The 22,829-nt window shown below is 32.3% G+C and overlaps 1 protein-coding gene across 1 annotated transcript; it reads right to left on the reverse strand.

Annotated features, from left to right (window-relative positions):
- Positions 1–1,435: 1,435 nt before the first annotated feature.
- cnk (connector enhancer of ksr) lies at positions 1,436–22,082 on the reverse strand. The gene is made up of 13 exons (XM_088239796.1): positions 21,931–22,082; positions 21,667–21,830; positions 19,539–19,717; positions 16,906–17,074; positions 15,374–15,553; positions 10,691–10,938; positions 9,918–10,046; positions 8,417–8,513; positions 7,051–8,335; positions 6,811–6,965; positions 4,543–6,704; positions 4,108–4,291; positions 1,436–2,838 (listed from the first exon to the last, which is right to left on the reverse strand). Exons 1-13 carry the CDS (start codon positions 21,986–21,988, stop codon positions 2,635–2,637), a joined length of 5,214 nt encoding a protein of 1,737 aa, XP_088095922.1. The 5' UTR covers positions 21,989–22,082; the 3' UTR covers positions 1,436–2,634.
- Between the last annotated feature and the right edge of the window lie 747 nt (positions 22,083–22,829).

Here is a 22,829-nt window from a genome sequence, read left to right on the forward strand (position 1 = left end):
CCCAATTTATGTTTTTCATAACCTCGGTTTTACATTGAAATTTTTTTAAAACTCATTCGATCTGTCAAAATACAACGAGCCGCGCGCCGCCGCGTAAATGGAGAATAAAATCGAGGTAAACAAAAAAATGTGCAAATTATTGTCTCAAACTCAAAGTAGGTGCCGTGTAACTGTCCATTTTGTCTAATTTTAACATTTTACTAAATAGTGACATGCAGTTGACGCATGTTTAGGAAGAATAAAGTATTTACATCAATAAATTACGGTGCAGAAAGTTAAAAAATTTAGCAATAGAAATATTATTTGAAGTTATAAACATAATGTGAAAAGAAGATTGTTTAAACAGTTATCATAAAAGTGTGAAACAGTTTTGCCGCAATGTAAATGACAGTTAAAATTCTGTGGTGCCATACTGAAAAAAGTGATACCATATGAACAAAATTTCCCAATATTTAAGTTAAGTACCTACATAAAATTATTTCAAAATGTTTTTTTTTTATTCAATAAAAAATAGTATTGCTTGAAAAAGTACAAAATATTTTTAGCTTAATCATTGGTAAATGTGAATAATCCCCAATTATGAGTTCTTAAAAATTTTCTGCAGTATATTTAGTATGGTCTAGTACAATAATTATATTTTTATGTAATTTCATTTTTTCCATACATTTTCAATTTCCTCACTTAAGAGTTTTCCTCAGTTTTACACTTATTTTGTTGCTACCTTAAAAAAACATAAAACAAGGGTTTTACTGTATTTGTATTACATAATATTTTTTAATAACAAATAATAACAAAATTGTATTTGTAATACTCAAATAATTAAGCGGAAATGTCAATCATTATGTAAACAAACCTGCAAAACTGTAAACACATAATGTCTCCCACTACTTTAATCCTTTACACAGTAATACAGAATATTACAAAATATGTTGTATATTTTATAAAAGCGAGCCTTCCAAGTATCAATAACAATAGGTTAAACAAAAAAAAGCAAGCACTAATATTGATTCATTAGAAACTACTTTAATTTTCGTACTTTATAATAAATACACTTTTGATTGTTTTATATTCACCACTCAATAAAATTAACGGATCAAAAATATTTCTAGGTTTACATTCTTTATCATAACTTGTCAATTTCGAGCAGTGATAAGCAACATGAGGTGGCAGGCCATTATTTATGTACAGCTCAAGGTGTTTTCCAAGGACCAAATAAACTTATCAATGAAATGATTAATAAATTAAAAGCCTTGGAATAAACTATCTAAGCATTATGGGATTGTCAACTTGAATAGAATAGAATGGTTCACTTTGCTCGGCGGATAATAATTATATTTAGAAGTAAAATATCTCTGCGAAGAATTATTTCCAAAAATGAAAATTGTGAAAATCAACTAACGAACCGCCATTATGACAAGCTACTAGAAAACTGATATTTTTCTGGGTTTGTGCAGTGTGTTGTTTGTCTTTTTTGCCGACAATAAAGACAATACTGTCGCGTCCATCATCTGGGCTGTTGTAATTATTTTAATGTGTTATTATGAATGAGAATTTTTTTATTTTTATGAATCGTATTATCAGTGCTATGATTTTTAAAGTTTTGTATTTCTGAAATAACTCTGCGTGTGACGTCAGAGGTTCTATCCTCCTCATCCTCGATCAGGTCCATTGACGGCAAGCAAACTGGAAATCTTCCATAGTTGGTTGATTCATAAGAACTAGCGGCGTCATTCAAATTAGTTCGTTTTTTTTTTTTTTTGTACATTTTCAGGAAACTTTTCCGTACAATAGGGAAATATCACATACTACGAATACCGAAAAAAATATATGAAATGGATTTAGAATAATTAATTGTATTTTCAAAATCGATATGGATAGTATGGAGAAATGTTTTCATACATAAATGTAAAAAAGAAATTTAATGAAAATACATTGCTAGAAAAATGTGACGTGTTTGGCCTTGGTTGTTGTGGTGTCAAGATTCGTGATATTGTTCTGAACAAATTACAATGGCTAGGAACAAATAAACATGAATCGTGACGTACTATAGGGAATGACCGTTATTGCGGGATTTCAAAATTACAAATTTAAAAGTAATTTTTATGCTACTAATAATTAGCAAAAAAATATTTTTTTACTGGACAGTATTTCATAGACCTTTATTACTTTAAAAATGTAAAAGAAAAAGATGCGATATTTACCTATTTAGTGCTCCAATTTTTACCGCCTGCAAGAAAACATTTATTGTATCCAATTTCCCCTAGGGCTGAAGTTCCTCATAGTGTTTTCATCTTTGTGGAATTAATTTTTGAGTTATAATTTCAAGGTAAGTCTACTCCAGTACGCATTTTATACAATTTGGTGCTACCTGCATGAGCAATATTAGTGCTACCCGAAACTTTAAACGTTGACCCGATAATTCTTAATTTAATTGCAGTCAAAACATATCTAAAAATCATAGCGCTGATAATGCGATATATAAAATTTAAAAAAAAAATTGGCTTAGTTTAATTGTCTATTTACAAATAAAATAAAATAAAACCACTGGACTTCCTAATTATTTATCATTTTTAAGCTATTGAGTCTGGTAGTTTCTCAATGTCCATGAAGAAATTACACGCAACAAGTCAAATATCAGGTTGGGGGCAATTTCTTATCACTATCAATGTTGAATTTCCTTAATATGGCCGGTCCAGGGTCCGCCAGAGTGTAGGTCTCGGGCTCAAACACGGGCGGGTACTCCAGGTGGGGGTAGTCAGGGGTGCTAGGCAGGTCACTCCCGGGGAACAGGTAAGACTCATGAGGCGGCTTGTCCGAGTAAGAAGCCGATGGCACTCCCTTTTAAACAGAAAAAGGAACTAAGTACTCGAAACATAATAATCAAAAATCACACAAATAATAATAATAATTAAAAGATAATTTAACATTAACAATAATAATAGGATACCTTATAAAGCGCTGTTGTATTATTTATGCGAGTAATTAATAATAATGATGAAAAGGATAACTTACAAAAAGTTTATTTTACCATAACTTCATTTCAATGAAGCTAGAATTTATAGAATAGAATTTTTTTTTTTTTTTAAAGAAAAAGAAATATTAGCGCTCTTATAATTTGCCCAAATATTTCAATTTTGGTGGCCATTTTCAGCGAGTTGTAAATAACTCACTATTAGAAAATGGGAATCAAGTTGGGGTAGAGTGGGATTCGAACCACAGACCTTTGGTCCGTGAGTCCAAGACACTAGCCACGGGACCACATCTCGAATTGGTGTAATAGAACATGTTGTCATCATAATATTATGTACCGTGTTTAACTAATGTTTCATTTTATTTCTGTCTCAAATTGAGTTTAAAAAATATACAGCAAACAATTACAACATCATAAAAAAAATTGCATTATGTATTTTCCATTCTTTAATTAATGTAGTAATTAAACAGTGCCAAATATCGTAATTTGGAAAACGCACATATTTTGAGTGATGACATTTAATACTAGTGTTGCCACGCATGAGGTTGAAGTGTGGCAGTATTAAAAAATATAATAATTTTCGATCGACGAATTTCAGTCGATATTTCATTGGAATCGCTAAAATGACGAGCAATCACGGTGAGAAAGATTTATTGCGTCAAGTGCGGCCATTGCGATCGAGGCACTGATGTTCTTATCTCCTTAGACTTGCAAAAAATAGTATTATCTGCCAGTCTAAAGGATGAAACGTAGGTGAAAGCACTTGCTGTTTAATAGGAACTATGTATCGAAGTAAGAGGTAGGTGAGGTAAATGATTATTCTTAATCCATACCAATATTATAAATACAAAAGTGTGTTCCTTCACGCCTCAACGGAGCGACTGATTTACAGAATTTTTTACTTGGGGATACTTTTTTTTCCATCCCAAATTAAAAAAAAATGCAATGAAAAAATACATAATATACCAAGAATCTATCTAAAAAAAACTTATTTCGAATGAATATATTATTCCATCAGGAAAATTCTTAATAATAAACGATAAAACTGATTTATTAACCTACTAATTTCTCCCGAATACCTCGAATCCCGAATACCCGGGAAGCTGCGGGTAAAAGTTAGTAATAAATAAAAGCACCTTTGAATATACAAAATCTTGCGTCCATTCATCGGCAGGGGTGGTTGCGTGGTTCTTGCGGAAGATGGCACGGTGCAGGCGCGGCGAGCCGAGCAAGGTCCGCTCCCGTATGGGAGCTGGGGGCGTAGGAGGCCCCCCGGGCTGGAACATCTGCCGCAGCCGAGTAATGCCGCTGCCTGATTCTCTACACGACACATTTAAAGTCAATACTCTTTTACAGCATAGTTACCAGATTGTGACATATTTACTACTCATACATGCATATCCTATAGAGCAGAGGTAGCCAACTGGTGGATCGTAGCTATTAGAACTGTCAATCGCGATAAAACAAAGAGAAAATAATAAAGTCACAGAAAGACGAAGACTTCAAAGCCTGAATAAAATAGATGCTAGCTGGTTCGTAATAATTATAATATAACAAGACGGTGAACTAACCTGGTATCTAAAGAAAGTTGGAAATTTGGTGAGGTTTTGAGAGCTTTATTCGGAGACACCAGTTGCAAAGACATCGGAGTATACTGTGTGGCGCTTTTGAGTGGCTTGTGCTCCGCGGAAGTTACCGTACATGTACTTTCACTATTGGGCGATTGCTTATTCTGTAGCTTATCGGGCCTTACGATGGTGGCTTCGCTACTCTTTGTGTAAGTAGGTGGCTCACTGTGTTTGGTGAAAAATTTATCCAGTTTTGCATTTGATAAGGAATTATCACTATGCTTGGCCGTATAAATTTTATCATTCCTTCTCAAAGAATCTAGCCAAAACTTTTCGGGACAATCACCTTGCTTGAACACGGGTTTTGTATCGATTCCGGAGCTCTTTCTGTCGCCGATGGAAGTTATTGATCCCTGCCGGCTGACCGGTTGTTTATTCTTAGAGTTTGATTTTGGAGGAGGGATAGGCTTCCTGAATTCAATCAAAAGTTTTCTAGGAGGTACCTTAGTATCATCATCAAATACGCCATTACTCAAATCAATACTTTTGTCTAAAAAAATTGTTTCATAGCCTAAATCATTTTTGTTACTAGATTTATGAGAATCTGCTAATTGGGTTTTCTGATCATCACCATAAATGTACTCGTAACCCAAATCTTTGCAATGTTGGTTTGTTTTATAATCAGGTTTGATCTTTGGATTTGTTTTAGATACCTGTTTTTTTGAGTTGACATCGGATTCAGGTGCATATCCATCTTTGGTAGTCTGTGCTGTAAAGGTTCTCGGTACCAAAGGTGGATTAGAAGCAGAAACTTCTTCTAGTGTTTCTTGTTGGGAGCAGATGTGGTCATCCATCTCATCGTACTTAATAGTTTCATAACCATCATTCTTTTTTTTAGACTCAGGTTTTAGGAGCCTACTCTCTAAATTCTCGTGTTCTCCTTTTGAATCGGTAATGTTAGAATTGTTATTCCGTGAAACATCAGCTTTATTGCTATTCTTTAATGGAGTTTTAGGTAAACTTCTATTTTGAATTTGATCCACTTTAGATTGAGTAATGGTTTTTTCTAAAAATGTTGGAATTTCTCCATAAATTACATCAGGAACAATTTTATCCAATTGTTTTTGTAAATTAATGTTTTCTCTTAAATTGCGTTCCTGTTTTTTTAGCTGATTTTTTTCATCCTCTCTGGAGTCCCTTTCCACTCCCATTAGGACCCTATTGGAGTAAACCTGCATCCTTTCTTCTTCTTGTTTGTTCAACATAAATTGTTCTAGTGTCACAAATCCAATAAAGTTATCTGGCCGTTGAGCAATATTTTTAAGAAATGGGGCACCGCACTTAGGTTTTGCCACAAATTCGCTTTTTTCAAAATCTAACAAATTTGGATTAGATGCGTGGATAAAATTGATAGGGTTATGAGGTTTCTTCAAGTGCTTACGAGTTAAATCTGGAAGATTGTCATTTTCGAGAATATGTCTATCGTGTTCTATACATTCTAATTTTTTTATTTTGGCGATACTCTGCAATTTATTCTCAGAAGAAACCTCTTGATGATGTTGGGAAGTAGTGGGTTTCCCAAATAAAGATACATCAGTAATAGATGAGCCAGAAAGTGGAATCTTCCTGTAACTTCTATACCTGTCGGTAGGGACGGGTACATCGTTACTTTTTAATTTAGATTTTTCTTCTTTAGATTTAGTGGACTTGGATGAGAAAAATCTATTAAAATACTTTCTATCGAGACTAGTAGAGGAATGGTTTACATTCTCTTGCGAATCTGACTTATGCATTCTATTAGTAAATTTCTTTAATGAACCAAATTTATGAGATTTTTCGGATTTCTCCTGTTTATCACTTTTACTTTTATCCTTCTGTCCTGAAGTACTTTGAATATCATCATCTGAATAATCTGTTTCGGAAAAATGTTTAGATTCATCTGTTTTCTTATCTTTTTTACTAGCTCTTTCCCAAGAATCGTTATTTGTTAAAGTAGCTTTCGTAATACATTCAACCCAAATAGCCACAGAATCAGCATTGTCACATGCAAAGTAAAATACTGTTCCTGTATGATATATTTTAAAAGCAAATTGTTTGGACTTTACTTCCTGAGCTGCGGATATGGTAAAACCACTCAAAAATATCAAACAATCCGCCTTAGTTGACTGCAATAATAATAAAACAACATTATGATAACATATTACGGAACAAGAAAGCTGGCATATTTGTAATCATATTTGTTTGTTGGCTTATGTATTCTACAATACTTACATCTTTATACCTAAATCCGTAAAAGGTATTCCCCATAAGGACAAACCACCTCTGCTGCCAATTAACATTAGCATTATTTTTTGAACGAACCCTTTGATAGAGATATCCTTCCATATCGCAAGATCCTAAATCTTTCACAGAAATCTTTCGCCTTTCTGCAATATGAATAAAAATATATATTAATAAATTACAACAATAGTATACATTCAAATTAAAATATATATGTATTGCAGTACTTACTAGCTAATATCGAATTCTTCTTTTTAAGGCTTTTTGATTTACCCGTCGATAACAATCCTCTGACCATATTATTAGCTGGTGAAACTGAGAGTTTGGGGGTATCATTAGATTTAATAGAAGTCACTGATGCATCACATTTAATCCCTAATAAATTAGTATTGGAGCCTTTGTGTTCGGGATCCAGGACTTGTAGATTTCTTGCTGGCATTAGAGGAGTATGTGGAGAAGACGGATCACTACCTGAGGATACCTTCGTTTCAGAAATAGTTCCTAAGGTAATGGGAACCGGAATATCATTCCTCGGTGGAATTATAGAAGGCGCAGGAGTCTCATTAGGAATCACATGAATATCTTCTTTCTGAATGTGTTTATAGAATTTAGGTGGAACATATCCGGGCCGCTGGGTACTGAGGGGCCGAGGAGGAGGTTCCGGAGGAACATCGGGTTTCGATATTATGTTCAATTGCGTAGATTTGGATTTTTCTAATGCTAATTTTCTTTGGTCATTTATAGCTCCTAACAATTCGTTCGGTATGACTTGAATTTGCTTCTCTTTCTTATGGGTTTCTCCAAATTCGGTATGAAATATACTATGTCCTTTACAATTACTATTTTTTAAACTATATTCTTTGCTCGTGTGCTCTAAAAGAGCAATATTGATGGTCTCTAACAACTGATCGACTGTATCCGTATTGTTGGGTATGACATCATCTCTGTGTAAGCTATCCACTAAGTGATTTCTATGATCAATTTCTCTTTGATCAGCAGACATGATGCCTCCAATTTGTTGGCTGGATTTTTTAAAGCCTAATATTTGATCTACCTTTTCTGGACTGTGTACAATGATAGACGGACTATCTATGGAGGAAGTTGGTGACTCGGGAATGATGTCTTCCATTAATAAAGAAGTGTCATCATCCACATTACCAAAATCATAAGCTGGAGTAGAGTGACTTTTGTCCAATTTTCCCCTTTCTTTTACATTACTACTATATCTCTCATCGTTAGTGCTTACTACTTCATCACAGAATTTGACCGTTTTAGAGGGACATCTATCATCCACGTCGCTATTTAGCCTATCCTTTAACTTGATGACCTTGGAATGATTTAGGCCAACTCCCAGGCAAGTTTTAGGACGAGGAGATAATTCCAACCCAGCACTGCATGAAACGGACTTATCTCTTCTGCACAAGTTATCCGAAATATCATCTGGATCATTATTTCTGGCCATCTGGGCACTTCCTGAATACTGAAGAGATTGCTGGTTCTTTAATTCTAACCAAATCTATAAAACAAAAGTTTTAAATGATAAAATATAAAAAATATGTAAGTATCTGTAATCAATAATAGTGGAAACAATGAATACCTGTTCAATAATGATATTTGGCCTTTTGGATACTGGACTACTGCCACTAGTAGTATTCCGCCTTTGCACAACTGACCGTGGTTTAGGTAAAAAAATTCTGAAAAAAATTCATCATTTCAGTACAATTTAAACTGTTTTTTTATTAACAATCTAACATACAGAGTTTGAAATTTTCAAACTCGTAGCAGGCGTCGTGGCGTAGTTGGTAAGACCGTGGCGCCGCGGGTTCGATTCCCGCCAGCTGCAAGAAAAAACATTCAAGAAAGATTTTTTTCTCAATTGTTCTGAATGTTGTGGTGAATTTTTGCTTCGAAATTACGTCTGTCCCAACTGCTGACAAGCCCATAAAAAAAGAAACTTAGCGGGTTATTCCTTTAAAAAAAATACAAATTTACAATTATTAATCAAAATCAAAGCAGTCAGAGGTTTAATCTTAATACCAAAGTATCCCTATCTGTAAAACTAGATTAGGACAAAAGAATGTATAACATAATGCATTCATGTCGATGGTAAGGGCTAAGTGACTGATGTGCCGCTTTAAGCGGTATTGAGTTATATATACCATTTTACTCGGAAGTTTCAGCTGCATCGTATGAGCTGACTCCCATGGAGATCGGACGTAAATTTTGGCACTTACATAAAAAACCTTTTTGTATGACGTTGATAAAATTAACGGATTTATATCACACGAAATTTGACTTTTTTGAAGAATTGTCATTTAGGTTTACTCTAAATAATACTTTTGGACTGTTCAGCAAATTTTGCTTATTGGTTAACAAATGTCGATACAACAAACATTTTACTTCATATAGAAATGAAACTTGTATGTCAATTAACTTCAAAACGTATGAAGTACGAAGAAAACAGTAGTCATTTTACCCATTTTTTGCTGTTGCATATTTGGCGTTTCAGGTAAAATTCCTCTGTGAGTCAAATAAGGATTTTATCATTTTAGGAATATGCCTTTAATTTTTTATTTATTTTTTATTAAATTAATCTATATATTTTTAAAAAATAGAAAAAAAAGTTTTATGATATTCTTACCTAGATAGATTTAGAATTGATTTAAAACAAAAAAAGTTAAGCTCACTTTTCCTAAAAAAAAACTTAGATTGGCTCTCCTGTAAAATTAACTTTATGGCGCATCAGTCATTTAGCCTTTTTGCCGTCGATGTGTAGTATGAAAGATACGAGAAGTTTACCCACCACAACTTTGAAAAATACGCAAAAAAATGGGTCAATGAAAATGTGATTGTTTAAATCAGTTAAGTTGGTAGTAGAAACATATTTAACATATTTTTTAATAATTTTACTTTTGTTACTTTATTTATGTTTGTAAATAAAAGTATTTGCAGATAAAAACATTCAATAATTTTTAAAAATTACTACTAAAATTACACATTTATTAATAACTAATATAAAAACCTCGAGTTCCAATCATATGAGTACACCACATTGTACTTATAGTCATTTTAATTAAAATACATTGTAAAAAATATACCTGTTTTTGGAAGACAATAATATATAATCTGAAGTACGTGACTCTGGTCGAGAACAAATCTCACTCTCATCAGATGATGAACTGACTTCCAAATCCAGCTCAGGGGGAGGTAGAGGAACCGGAATAGATCTAGAAATATAAATCAGTTTAAGCACAAAGCTAATAAAATTTAAAATTTGGAAAACCCATCTATAATAATGCAAAAGTTCCAGTTTTTATATGATTTCTTCCAGTACAAACTTTATCTGCTTATATGGGGTGAATTGCTATCCCGGTAATTGAATACCTGCGAGATAAAACTTTAAGAACCGGTATTCAAATAAATTTTGAATATAAAAAAGTTGAGACTTCAATTGAATAGTTTAAAAATTGTGTTGACCCTTTTTACTTAATATCCTACATACAGGTTGACTGGACTGACTGTTCTTAAAACAATTTTACTGCAACTCAAATTTTAAATTTGTATTAGGTTTTATTAGGTCATCATCATTCCCTTTCTGCACCATTAGAGCACTGGGTTGATACACCAATCGCAGCGTATCTTGATCATTTTTTAAATTATTACATGAAGGTCAGATGATCAGTCTTACGCGTAAGGTGCCAGTCCAGGGACTATGTAACATCATAAAAAATAAATATTTCATATCAACCATGCCGGGAATCAAAACACGCTGACCACTACACTACGAGGCCACATGTACATTAGTCAGCAACAAACAATTGTATGTTATCTGTTACATTGGTACTTTATTTAGGAAGATAACAACACTTACCTTGGAAGAGGCATTTCAAAGTCTTTAATCGCAAGCAGCTCAGGACGGGGGGACGGTAAGGTTCCCCAGCGATTATAATCGGTAGATCTCTTCCTACTGGGAAGGCGATACGGTTTGATATATATCTGTCCGTATGTGTGCGTGTGCCGCGGTCGCTTCTTTAGGGTCAGTAAAACATCAGCGGGAGACTCTTGGCACAACAAGAGGACCTCTTTGGGTTGCCAACCAACAACCGTCTGGTAATTTACCTATAAAGAAAAACTATAAGAATGAACTGTACTTGTATTAATCATGTTTTCTTGATATACCTGTTTGCGTTTTAAAAAATGGAAAAAATACATAAATAGTATATTTTGCAGTTTCTCATCCTCATATGCACCGTAGCTGCTATCGCCTATTTAAAACTGACATAAAATACACCAGTGAATGAACTATGAAAATTTAAAGATCTTCCAAAAGCTTTTAATTCTAACCATTCGACGATCACGATTCTTATTGTAAAGGAAGTAATCAATGGTAATATTTTTATTAAGTTTTAATAAATTGATATTGAATTTAAATGAATAGAGAAACAGATAAGAAAAACAATTTCTTTTATAAATCATGCAAATAAGCATACAAATACATATTGAAGCTGGAAAGGAAAAAAACACTAAGCGACGAGAGGCTTACTTTACAGGAGAACCAATTTAAGTGTGCTTATTTTTTTTATTTATAACAAATCTCCTATTTATAATATTGGTGATATTCCAACTTTAATTGAAACCTATTTAGACCCTTTGTTAACATCCATGGATAGATTCTTATTTTGCTTGCTATTTAAATAGTCATTGTCGCTTAGTAATATTTTAATCAAAATCACTAACAAAAAGAAATGCCCAACTGACAAGCTACACTTACTTTCAGAATATGAAAAAAGTCCCATGTAGATATTTTTATGGATAAAAAGTGCGGAAAAAATACTTAAAACAATAGAAACACGATTCTACGACCAGAATCAAGTTTCCAACGGGGATGGAGAAAATTTAAGAGAAGGGAATATGGAAGTCTAGGCATTTACAGGGCTTATAACCTGTCATTGGCTAATTTAAGTGGCCACTACACACTGTAAAATTCACCATTTTGCCTATGTTTAAACATCCATATTTCTTCAATTCTTTCATATGTTGATTTTAGTGAAGTTAAAGAGGTGAAACCTTTATTGTTGCGAAGAGATTCATCCGATCGAATTATTTTACATACTAGGTTACGCCTGAAAACAATGTTTAATTTTTTTCCAGCGTTCCCATTCCCCGGGGTTCGCAATAAACTTTTATTTTCATAATAACTTATACTATCATGTTTACAAAACAAAAGGTGGTTAAAATAATAAATACATGTTAACTACTAAAACAAAACAGTACATAAACATAAGAATATATATTTATTTTTTTCATAGCAAACATTCATCATTATACCCCTGTCAGCATCCGATGGTGCATAAGGCGTTGCATTTGTACACCAAAGGCAGGGTATATCGATCATCGTGAAGGCGATCAACCTTACGCTTCAGGTGCCAGTCCCGCACTTTAAACGAAAATAGTTACCAGATATCGTATACAAGCCGCGAGACAGTGGGACGTGCGAGTTTACTAAGGAACTTTTTTTTATTCTCATCAACCACTCCAAGACCACTTGCAGTATGGTAAAACGACGATAGAAGATATGTGCAGAAGGGTCATCCTCCGCTTAAATTAAAACTCTTTCCCACAAAACATACCTAAGCGCAATAAAATAACATAAAAAATGGCATCTCATATTTTCCTAAGCGACAAATGTAATATCTTTTAAATGAAGCAAAAAAATTACAAATGACAACTCTTAAAAATTATCTTAATGGTAAATACAAAATATTTAGGGAAATGTAAAATGGCAAAAGTCAGAAACAGTAAAAAAAAAACAGTCAGTAGATAAATAATTATTTTTTCGTAAGATCGAAAAAAAGAGACTAAAGGCAAAAATATTTTTAATTAAAAACACAAAAAAATAACTAAGTAGACAAAAGTCCTGAATGTAATCCTAGAAAAAAAAAGATCGAAATCTTAGTTGCTTGGTTGCAGAAAACTGTAAATAGTTAACAAAATATAAAATACTAAGCGACAACCAAAATGAGCATAGAAGCTAGAGAGTAAGACAAGGATGCAGAATATTTTTTCGATTCCAATGATATACATAACTAAATACAAATTAGACTAAATCATCACTTGGTAATTTTTTCCTTTCCAGCATCGATGATATGTAAAAACATATATCGACGCTGGAAAGCCTATTTACTTTAAGTGACATCGCAGTTTTAATAACGACAGAACTAATTACATTAAACGACATAGGACTTGTAAAATATTTTCAATAAATAGGCGAATGAATACACATTAAAATATGATTTACCCCGTCTATAGACGATATTCTGAATGGAGGTATAATTTATGAGATATAATATTTTTAAATGGCTCTCTGGTAAAGTTTGTAAAATGTAGCTTACAGTAAATAGCCTTTCCAGCTTTAATATTTTATTATTATTAAGTATTTGACATTATAATACTCACCAAATCACTAGCATAGACATTCACCCTAAAAAATGCATTCATATACAAACTCAGCTTGTTTGAGATATGAATTATAATTAGCCAAAAAAAAACTAATCCTACTGAAGAGAATTATTATTTAAATTTACACTTTACAAAATAATATTACGTATTTTTAAACAATGTTAAATAACTTACTGTCTGTAAATGCAATGTTAATATTTTATAAGTATAAAAATGATACAGAAATGAGTGTTTATTAAACAGATAAGGCCGAATGACTGTCATGACATGGTCACTAGTTCCGAATGCAAGTGATAAAATTTCATTATAAATATACATTTCCTTCAAGATAAGGAATATATACAATAGACTGATACTATCTCTAGCTATTTAACTACATAACTAAAGAAAGCAAATAAATAAACTTTGTCAAATTTATTTATTTATTTTATTTTTTCAAGAATTAACGGTACAAGTACCTTTTACATTACATACATACATAAGTATTTACAGTGGAGTATATACAGTAACAACTTTTTCAATGCTTACTTAGAAAGAACATAATTAAAATATTGATTCCACACTAAAATGTTTTACAAGTAATTGTTTATAAGCTGGAAATTTCAATAAAAATATGTCACCTAAATCCGAATGTTTATTACAAGGCGCATGTAGACGATTCAGTACTGAATTGCTAGAATATATTGAGATATGATTGTTGCAGTGATAACGTTGAACTAGCCTAGTCACTCTAACTGGTACTTTAAAACCGATGAGGGCCAAAATTTCAGGGCTGTCCAATACTGAATTAACGATTTTAAATAGAACTAATAAATCATTAATAGTTCTCCTGTCCCTTAATTTAATCAAATTTAATATATTTAATAAATAATCATACCTCAAAAACTTATTCTGAACTCTTTCTATGGTAATTTGGTGAGAGGCATAATAAGGGCTCCATATTGTAGAATTATACTCCAAGATGCTTCTCACCAAGGAGGTGTATAAAATTTTTAAAGTGTTTATATTTTAAAAGTCCTTAGTGATGCGCAAAATAAACCCAAGCGACTTCAAAGATCTACTACTAATATCATTAATGTGACTGATAAAAGACAATTTCTGATCAAAAATCACACCCAAATCCCGCATCTCAGTAACTGAATCCAATCCAATTTATACTTCTAATTTATTATACGCTACTAATATTACAGTAAGCGGCACCGAAGTTTGTGTAAGGATAACGTACCAATAACTGTACAATACATATTAGGTTTTCAGCTTTTGAAAAAACATAAAAGATTTCATTTTCAAATATTATACTTTTTATATTCTTTAAAAGTTATTAACCTGTGTAATAGAAAACAATTATATCAAACAGATTGAAAAAAACAAACAATTTTTTTTGGCAAAACGGAACATAATAAAAGTACACAAAATATTTTTTGCAGAAAATGTTTTAGTTTGCGGTTATGCCGGCTGTAGCTGCCAAAATCGTGTCCATCATTTAGGAAATGACGTGTATAGCCGTCAGTTCGAAAGACATTGGAAGTGAAAAAACGGCTATAGCCTACGTGAAACTGAAGTAATTATATGGTAGGAAGAGATATTGTGTCCCTATAAAAAGCAGTCAGCAACAAAAGTGTCCCAGTTTGTTAGTCAAAAAAGATTTACTTCAAACCATCAACTAATACAAAGTGAAATATTGAGAGAAAAAAAAGAACGTTATGAGTGGATCATATGAGAAAGAAGTGTCCGTGAACGTGCTGAGTAGCCAATGACAAGTTATAAGCTCTGTAAATGCGTAAACCCCCGATTTCTATTAAGATATATGTATATCTTAATAAAATATTCATAATAGTAAATGTATGATGAATATAACTGAAGTTCTTTTGTAAATATGTGCATAGTGAAAATCCTGGTAAAAATGGTATGTTAGTTTGACCTGAACACAAATTATATTGTTAAATATGTTTCTGTGAATTAATTTTGACTCTAAGCTCATATTCTGAAAAAACACAATACGTCAGCATTGGAATAGGTACAACCCATTTTAAACATTTATTTACTGAAAGCAATAGGTATTATATCTACATTTCCCAAAATATAAAATGCTCACCTGAACAATTTCATCGCCAGCTTCAATTTTACCATTAGAATGGGCTAAAGATTTAATATTGACAATTTGATGAATACCATTAGCACTCGGTAAAATATCAAAACCTATTTCCTGTTCTCGTTTCTTCACTGTAGCTAAATCCAGAGTCGCCGGTTGGAGCAACATTGGATCAGATATGTCCTAGAAGAGAATACAATTTTATATTAAAATTTAACGATGAGCAGTCATAATGTTTATTTTGTTATTTGGGAAACCAACAGTTCTAGATTTATACACACTATAGCGGAAAAAAATATTGCATGGACTCAATTTCAGTGGCAAGCTAAATTATACAATTTAAGTCTCAGAAAAGAAATACAAAAAATAGTTGCACCATCAAATAAAAGTAATATATTTGCTGTAAAACGGTTGGGATAAGGACGGGGATGTATATATATATATACAAACTCTCTATTAATCTTCCTCCAAAAGTTCTTAGAAATCACCTTCTTGAAACTCCTGTTGTTTTATCTAATTATAAGCAAAATTCATATTACAGTGAACTTTCAATAATTTTAATGTAATAACAAAATCATTAAACATAGATTTTCGAAATAATTTGTAGTTTTTTTTTTTTTTTTGGATTTAGTTTACCGTTTATTTTATGTTTGAGAATATATTTTGACTTACTGTGGTGCTACTTGTGAAAACCTGTAATTGGCTTATTTGTTTAGTTTTTTTAAAACGACAAATGTATCTGTCAGTTATCCGAATAAAGAATAAAAAAAATGAAGACAAGGATAAGTTTAGTACTCCTATATGGGTGCGAATCTTGGCATCTTACCAAAGCTCTAAACACCAAACTTCTGAGTTTTGAGAGTAAGTGGTTGAGGAGAATATTAGGCATAGGGTGGTTACATTACATAACTAACATTAAAGTTCAAAACGGGCGCAGCAGCCTCCTTTAACGAGCATCTTGAGGATACGGAGAACCTAAACCCGAGTTACCTCTTCTTCCGCGGGCTCCCGCCATCCTGGAAGGGTGTCGATGATCTTTCGGCTTTATTTGACGGAACTAAAAGACGCAGGATTGACATGGGAGGAGGCAAGAGTGCTGACTGGCGATGTCCACATGCTCCTTAGGAACGGATGTGGAAAAGAAGATGAAGGATTAGGAAGCCGATAGTGAAAACATATACATATTTAGCATTATGGTACATAGTATCTTATCATGCTTCATTTTCCAATTTATGGACTCATTTCAGTACTGGTAATATGATATGTGTACAGTCTGTATCTTTGAATTTAACAAGACAAGTTAGATGGGTGGCAACAGCGCCAGATCTAACAGGATCTTACACCCAGTCGCTTACTGAATAGGGACGGGATATACACATTCGTAAATGAATACGAGCATATTGCTCTTCCCTCCCTTATAAGTGAGTGTCCGGTTCTTTGCGCCAACTGAACCTACGGTAAGCCCGGCTCCGGGTGTCTGATACAGAGAAAAACAATTAAGATTAAAGCAAAGTAAAGGTAATTTATGTAGGTACCTGTATTATGTAGTCAGCCAAAGTAGCTAGTTTCTTGCATGAGTTCTTGATAGCCAATAGCGGACTCTCGGCAAACCTGTCTCTTTGGGCACTGGTTGCCATTTCTATTGATAGTCTAAGAATTTCAGACTTTATTTCATAATAGTTTGGCTGACCGGAAAACGGTGATCTATAATTGCAAGAATCCACAATGTAGATCGTTAAACATACCATAAAACATTCATAAACATTAGTACAGGGTTTCTAAATTTCAGGTAATATGCCTGTTTCATCAACTATGTATATAAGTTTCCCGTAAAACATAAGTTACCCATCTCGGCTATCCTTTTCACAAAATTCAACGGTAAAAAGTTTTAAAATCCTATAAATAATCAAGCTCCCCCGTTTTGAGTGAGGTATTAATTACTTGTTATAGATTTATTTTTTATGTTCAAAACAAAGCAAAGGGTATGTCTCAAAACCGGTAGACATGAAAAGTCAGTATGTGGTTAGATACTAATATTTACTAACATTAAACATTTTATAGAATTTGGAATAAAATATGGAGCAAATGATGGTGATGGTGATCTGGCAACATTTACTATATAAAAAGTGTATATTTTACAGAGGTGAATTTGAAATCATTTTAAGTTTAAATTATTTAAAACATGGCATTTTTTTAATAGAATTGTCATTAACTTCATAACACTTTATGATGAATTAAATATTGTAATTTAAATTGTTACTTTCCGATATTTAAGGTATTCGATGAATTATTTTATTGTGAAAACACTTTGTACAATGAGGCAACGTATATAGCTTCATAAAGTTAATTATTTTATTATTATTATTATTTACAGAAAAATGAATGTAGAAATGCGTCAACCTTAGATACTTTATTGTGAAAACGCTTTGCACAATGTGGCAACGTATATAGCTTCAAAACTTATTAATTGCAGAAAATTAATTGCACTAAAAAAATTAGATAGGACATATCACCACATCACCAACAATATATATGGTGATTTAATGTGTATATTTAATTATCAAGTGTTCATATTAAGTATTAAAGGTATTGTTTGGACCATAATAGAAACGAGACGAAAGAGACGCAAAAAGATTTATAAAAGTGGAAGAAGCTGGGAATGTATTTCGGGATAGATGTGTGTGGTATTACATCTGATGAGATTTACAGTCTGGCAAAATATGGCATGTCTTCGAAAAATATAGCGAATTGAGATATGTCACTTTACAACAAACATGACATGACAAAAGATGTGACATACCATTTTTAGATGAGTAATGGTTGAGCATTTATGATACATCAAACACATCTTGTTTTGTCAGCCATTACTCTATTTATAAAGATGGTATGTCGTGTCAGTTGAAAGATGGCTAAGAAATGTCAAACATATCTTGTTTTGCTGTATTTTTTTTAATGGCAAAGGTATGATACGTCTGGGAAGTCTGGATAAAAATTGAAATTTTCAGCATTTTTAAATAAAAAATCCTGGAGAAACAAATGTTTAATACATCTACTGATATTAGAATTAGGGTAGTAAACTAAAATTTTGATTTTTCAAACCCCATGAGCCCATCAAACTTTAAAAATGTATAAAAAGTGACATACCATCTTTCCACTGAAATAATATGTATTTATAGGATGAATTTTATTTATTTTATTAACAACTTTTTTGTTTACATTTGGTATTTTTTTTACTACATATGTATATCACTATATTTATCAAAACAACAAATTCCCACATAGGCATGCCCTGTACGTGGGTATACTAAATCTAAAATACATTTTGAAATCCATGGTGCAGATGTATCTATAAATAAAAATGGAGACATATAAAATAAACATTTTAAGTTTCTTTCAGATTTTTTTTTAAAACGAGTAAGTGGAAATAAGAAATAGATAAAATAGCAAATAGATGAAAAGCAAAAAATAATTAAATTAAATTAAGAAAAATTACAAAGGCAAATAAAAAGTTTATCTGGTAAAGAAATCATTGACATTTATAATTGTGACACAGTTTATAAATAAATTATTAGAAAAGAGGCTTAAATTATCATTTTCTGTTTTGTCTTTAAAGTAGGTGTTATAAAGTTTAGGAGCAAGGACATTTGAAAAATCAAGCTTTCTTTTCATTGTACAAAGCTCTTCCATTACTTTGACGGTGGTTACATCAATCTCAATAGGTTAAATAATTCCGTCACATTTTAAAACTGCATTAATGATACTTTTCCATGGAGTTATCACAAACGATTGCTCAAAAGTCTTAGACCAAAATTAGAATGCTGCGTTGAACATTACTGAATTTGTAAAAAGCAAATCATTTATTAAATCGTAATTTTAACACTGCTAGGTGCCATTTGCACTATTTACTATAATATAATTTCCTTATTACTTACAAGGATAACTCCCATGCTTGATTTGAGTCAATATAATTGGAAGTTAATAACAGTCAGGTAAAATTTTTTTGATAAATAAATAATTATAAGCACTCACTAAAAAAACTCTATTACTGAACATAGTATTTCAATTTGAATTAAATACCTGTAAATTTAAATGTTCAGAAGTTCTAAATAGTAGAAAACTAAAAGTGATTTTTCTTAAGCCCAAATATACAGGAATAGTAAATACTCACATGTCCAGCCAATATGCCAAAGGTTTCACCATGGCTATAACATTAGTGACATCACTCAGGGTTTGGGTTTCTACTTTAGAGCTATCTTGATGATGTATTAATTCATTATAGAGTGAAGTAGCCACACAAGACAACTGCAGGGCGAGATGTTGAAGATTCTCACGGTCCAACTCATAATGCTACAACACAATGTACGCACATGTATTTATGTACTACTTAAATTTATAATACCCCTAATAATATTCAAACTTGTTTACTAAAATATCTTAGAATTAGGATGCAACAGGGGAGCATAAATAAAACAGTTTGTGAGCAAAGGATAATATTTAGAAATGTTACATTCATCTCTAAATAAAAGCAGATTTTTTTTTAAAAAGTTTATGAATAATTAAAAGCATCGATTATATTATAACAATTAATAATTTCTGCAAATAATAGATGAATTGTGTTAGTGCGATCATCCACGAAGACACTGCTCTAAACATTATTGGGAGCAAATAAGATGAAAGCAGATAGATATGGGCTAAAGCCAGATATTCCTACAAATAACATTACACTAACATGCATAGTCTAGAGGATAATCTGAGTTTTCTTCATACAAACGTATTCCGTATGGCACCAATTGTCTTTTATAAGAGCTAGGGCCGTCCAAAAATCTTCAATAGTGTCTAGTTTTATCTGCCGCCTTTGGACGCGAACGATATACAAATATGATAAATATTTTTAAAAAGTATAACACGTCGACACAGAAAATTTCTTTCCAATACTCTTTCTTAAAAAAAATAATATGTAATCGGTTCAGTTGTGGGGTGCGTAAAACTGGACTAGAGACCTCGATTTTGTTAATTTTAGCTGGGCATAATCAGTCAGATGTGCAGTTGTGTTTTTTGCACAGTTTTCGGAGAGACATCTGCGAGAGCGACAGAAAAACTATTTACAAAACATTTGCTTAGGTCAGTAATATGTTATTTAATAATATTGACAGTATTTCGGTACAAAATGTTTACGAAGCAAAATGTGGAATTCAAATACCTAATTAACTGAAAGAATCATTCAAATTTCTAAGAAATGCTAAGTTTAGAAAGTAACAGAGCGGTAATACCATATAGAGCCACGATCGCCGAAATATCCTAACTGATAAAACCAATATTTTACAGAAGAACACCTCTATCTCTCATTAATAAGAAACACACTTTTAGAATCAAACTCTATTTATTTTATAGATCTGAATAAAATAAATATTCTTTAATAATACATAAAATATTACTCCTTTCAGTTATGTTTCGGCGATCATGGCTTAATGTCAATTTAGTAAAGAAATAAGTCATATTTACAAGTTTCGTATGAGAACATAATTTGAATAAAACCCATTTGATACATTCGTTATAATAAGATAAACAAAGGCACAAATGTCTATTTTGTCTTACTTAATCCATGTCCGCTCCATAAGTGAAGCGTATGGTATTCACCGAATCTCTCCAGGCCTCTTGGCTACTGACAAATTGTCAGCCGTGGACGTCCAGGACCGCAAGAACCTTGTAAAAGAGGTAAGCGTGGTTTAAGCTCTCGTGAGGTATCAGCAGTATATGGCCCAGCCGACCATATCGCCTCCGCTTTTACAGTTGTCACCGGAGGTTTCTACGTCAGTCATCTTATTTCACTATTCTTTGCAAAGTCAAACTATCACAAGCCTAAAATTCTTCTGAGGCACCTATTTTCAAAACTCAATAGTTTGCTTTTTAAGGCCCTAATTAGCTGCCACGTTTCGCATCCGCGGAGAAGAATCGTTGCCATGCAGCCATTGTATAGGCAGCATTTGTTTTTTTACGAAATAAACTATTTATCACCAAAACAGCCTTCTGAATGTGGCACCTGCCAATACTAGCAGCGTTTCCAGTTCTTTTTGAAAGCTGCCATTTTCCATTGCATATACTCCGAGTATTTAAAACTCTTCCGATTTTTTATTGACTTTCCAGGATTTTGGGCATCTGGGCACGGAATATTACATATTACATTGTTTTTTGCCATAACTACAATGAATATTTATATGTACTTCTGTCCCGGGTTACCAACACATTTACTGTAGGTAATCAGTAAATATCTCTAAATATTATATTTTTTAACTTACGAAATTTCTCAATTGCCCAACAGCCTCTAGAATTAGTTCTTGATGTCCAATAGTTATGACGCCTAAATTTTCAAGATCATCAGCCCTCAAATTCAGTAATTGCTGACCTTTAACTTCGTTCTCCAAAAACAAAGGTATATATTGAAGAATGACTGCATCCAAACCTGTCAAAACAAGCAACAAATACATTATTGACCACTGCAATAAACAAAGAATGCAGGCAAAAACTACATTAGTTAAAGAGAGTTTAAAAATTGTGTAAACCTTTGAGCCAGTATGCAGTTTGGTCTGCCGACCATTCAGCAACATTTACGTACGCCATCAAGGTTTTTTCTTCACCATTTCTGTTTATAAAACTGTTCGAAATCACAACCTTGTCGCTGATCGAGTGTCAGTCATTTAGTATTGCCATAGCTAAAAATTAATAATCCACACTTTTAGTTTGTTATTTTTTAAATATATTTGAAATACGCTTAGAGTATATAAATACTTTAAGGAAATACAAACACTGTTTTAAACTATCTACATATTTTCCAATGTATAAATAATTAAAATATAAATTAAAATATTTCTGACCTTCGTAATATTATTTTAGTGGAATTTGATTTCGTATTTTCTTCGTGTAATCATTTATAAGATGTTACATTTGATTGTCGCTAGATGTCGGAAGTATTATGAATGCAGGTGGTTTGTTTATTATTGTAGAACACGTATATGGAGTTTATGTTCAAAGCGCCCGGAAGAAATGCAAAATTTATTTTGACACTTCTCGGTTGAGTTTTGAAAAAAACTGGTGCCTCGATATTGAAGAATATATTAGTGAATTCCGGCAAGCTAATTTTTATCTTAATTCAACCGGACAGCGTCACAATATACTACAGTATTCCTTCTGTGCGCCTTGAACGTAGACTTCGACTATCGGTACACCCACAAGTAAATTTTTTTAAATATTTTCTTCCACAAAATTAATGAATCAATACCTTTTCTTTAATATCTCATATCAATAAAATTTACCCAAAAAATATGTGGATTCTAAAATAGTATCAGTGAACCTGTTGATTTTTATGAACTACTTTCATACAACCTAAAAAAGTGATACCTATTGCATGATGATCATGCATTATTGTAGTTTGACTTGCATGCTGTGAATATATTGTTTTTAT

The sequence above is a fragment of the Micrasema longulum genome, unplaced genomic scaffold (assembly GCF_059751315.1).
Source record: "Micrasema longulum isolate JH-2025_06_02 unplaced genomic scaffold, ASM5975131v1 h1tg002266l, whole genome shotgun sequence".
Classification (NCBI taxonomy): domain Eukaryota; kingdom Metazoa; phylum Arthropoda; class Insecta; order Trichoptera; family Brachycentridae; genus Micrasema; species Micrasema longulum.

Excerpts from the sequence above, each read along its gene's own strand:
- cnk (XM_088239796.1), bottom strand. The coding sequence starts at position 21,988 with ATGGCGTACGTAAATGTTGCTGAATGGTCGGCAGACCAAACTGCATAC. Across the intron at positions 8,514-9,917 it reads TTATTGTCTTCCAAAAACAG|AATTTTTTTACCTAAACCAC; the intron begins GTATATTTTTTA and ends AATTTTTTTCAG. Across the intron at positions 6,966-7,050 it reads GAAGAATTCGATATTAGCTA|AAAGGCGAAAGATTTCTGTG; the intron begins GTAAGTACTGCA and ends TTCATATTGCAG.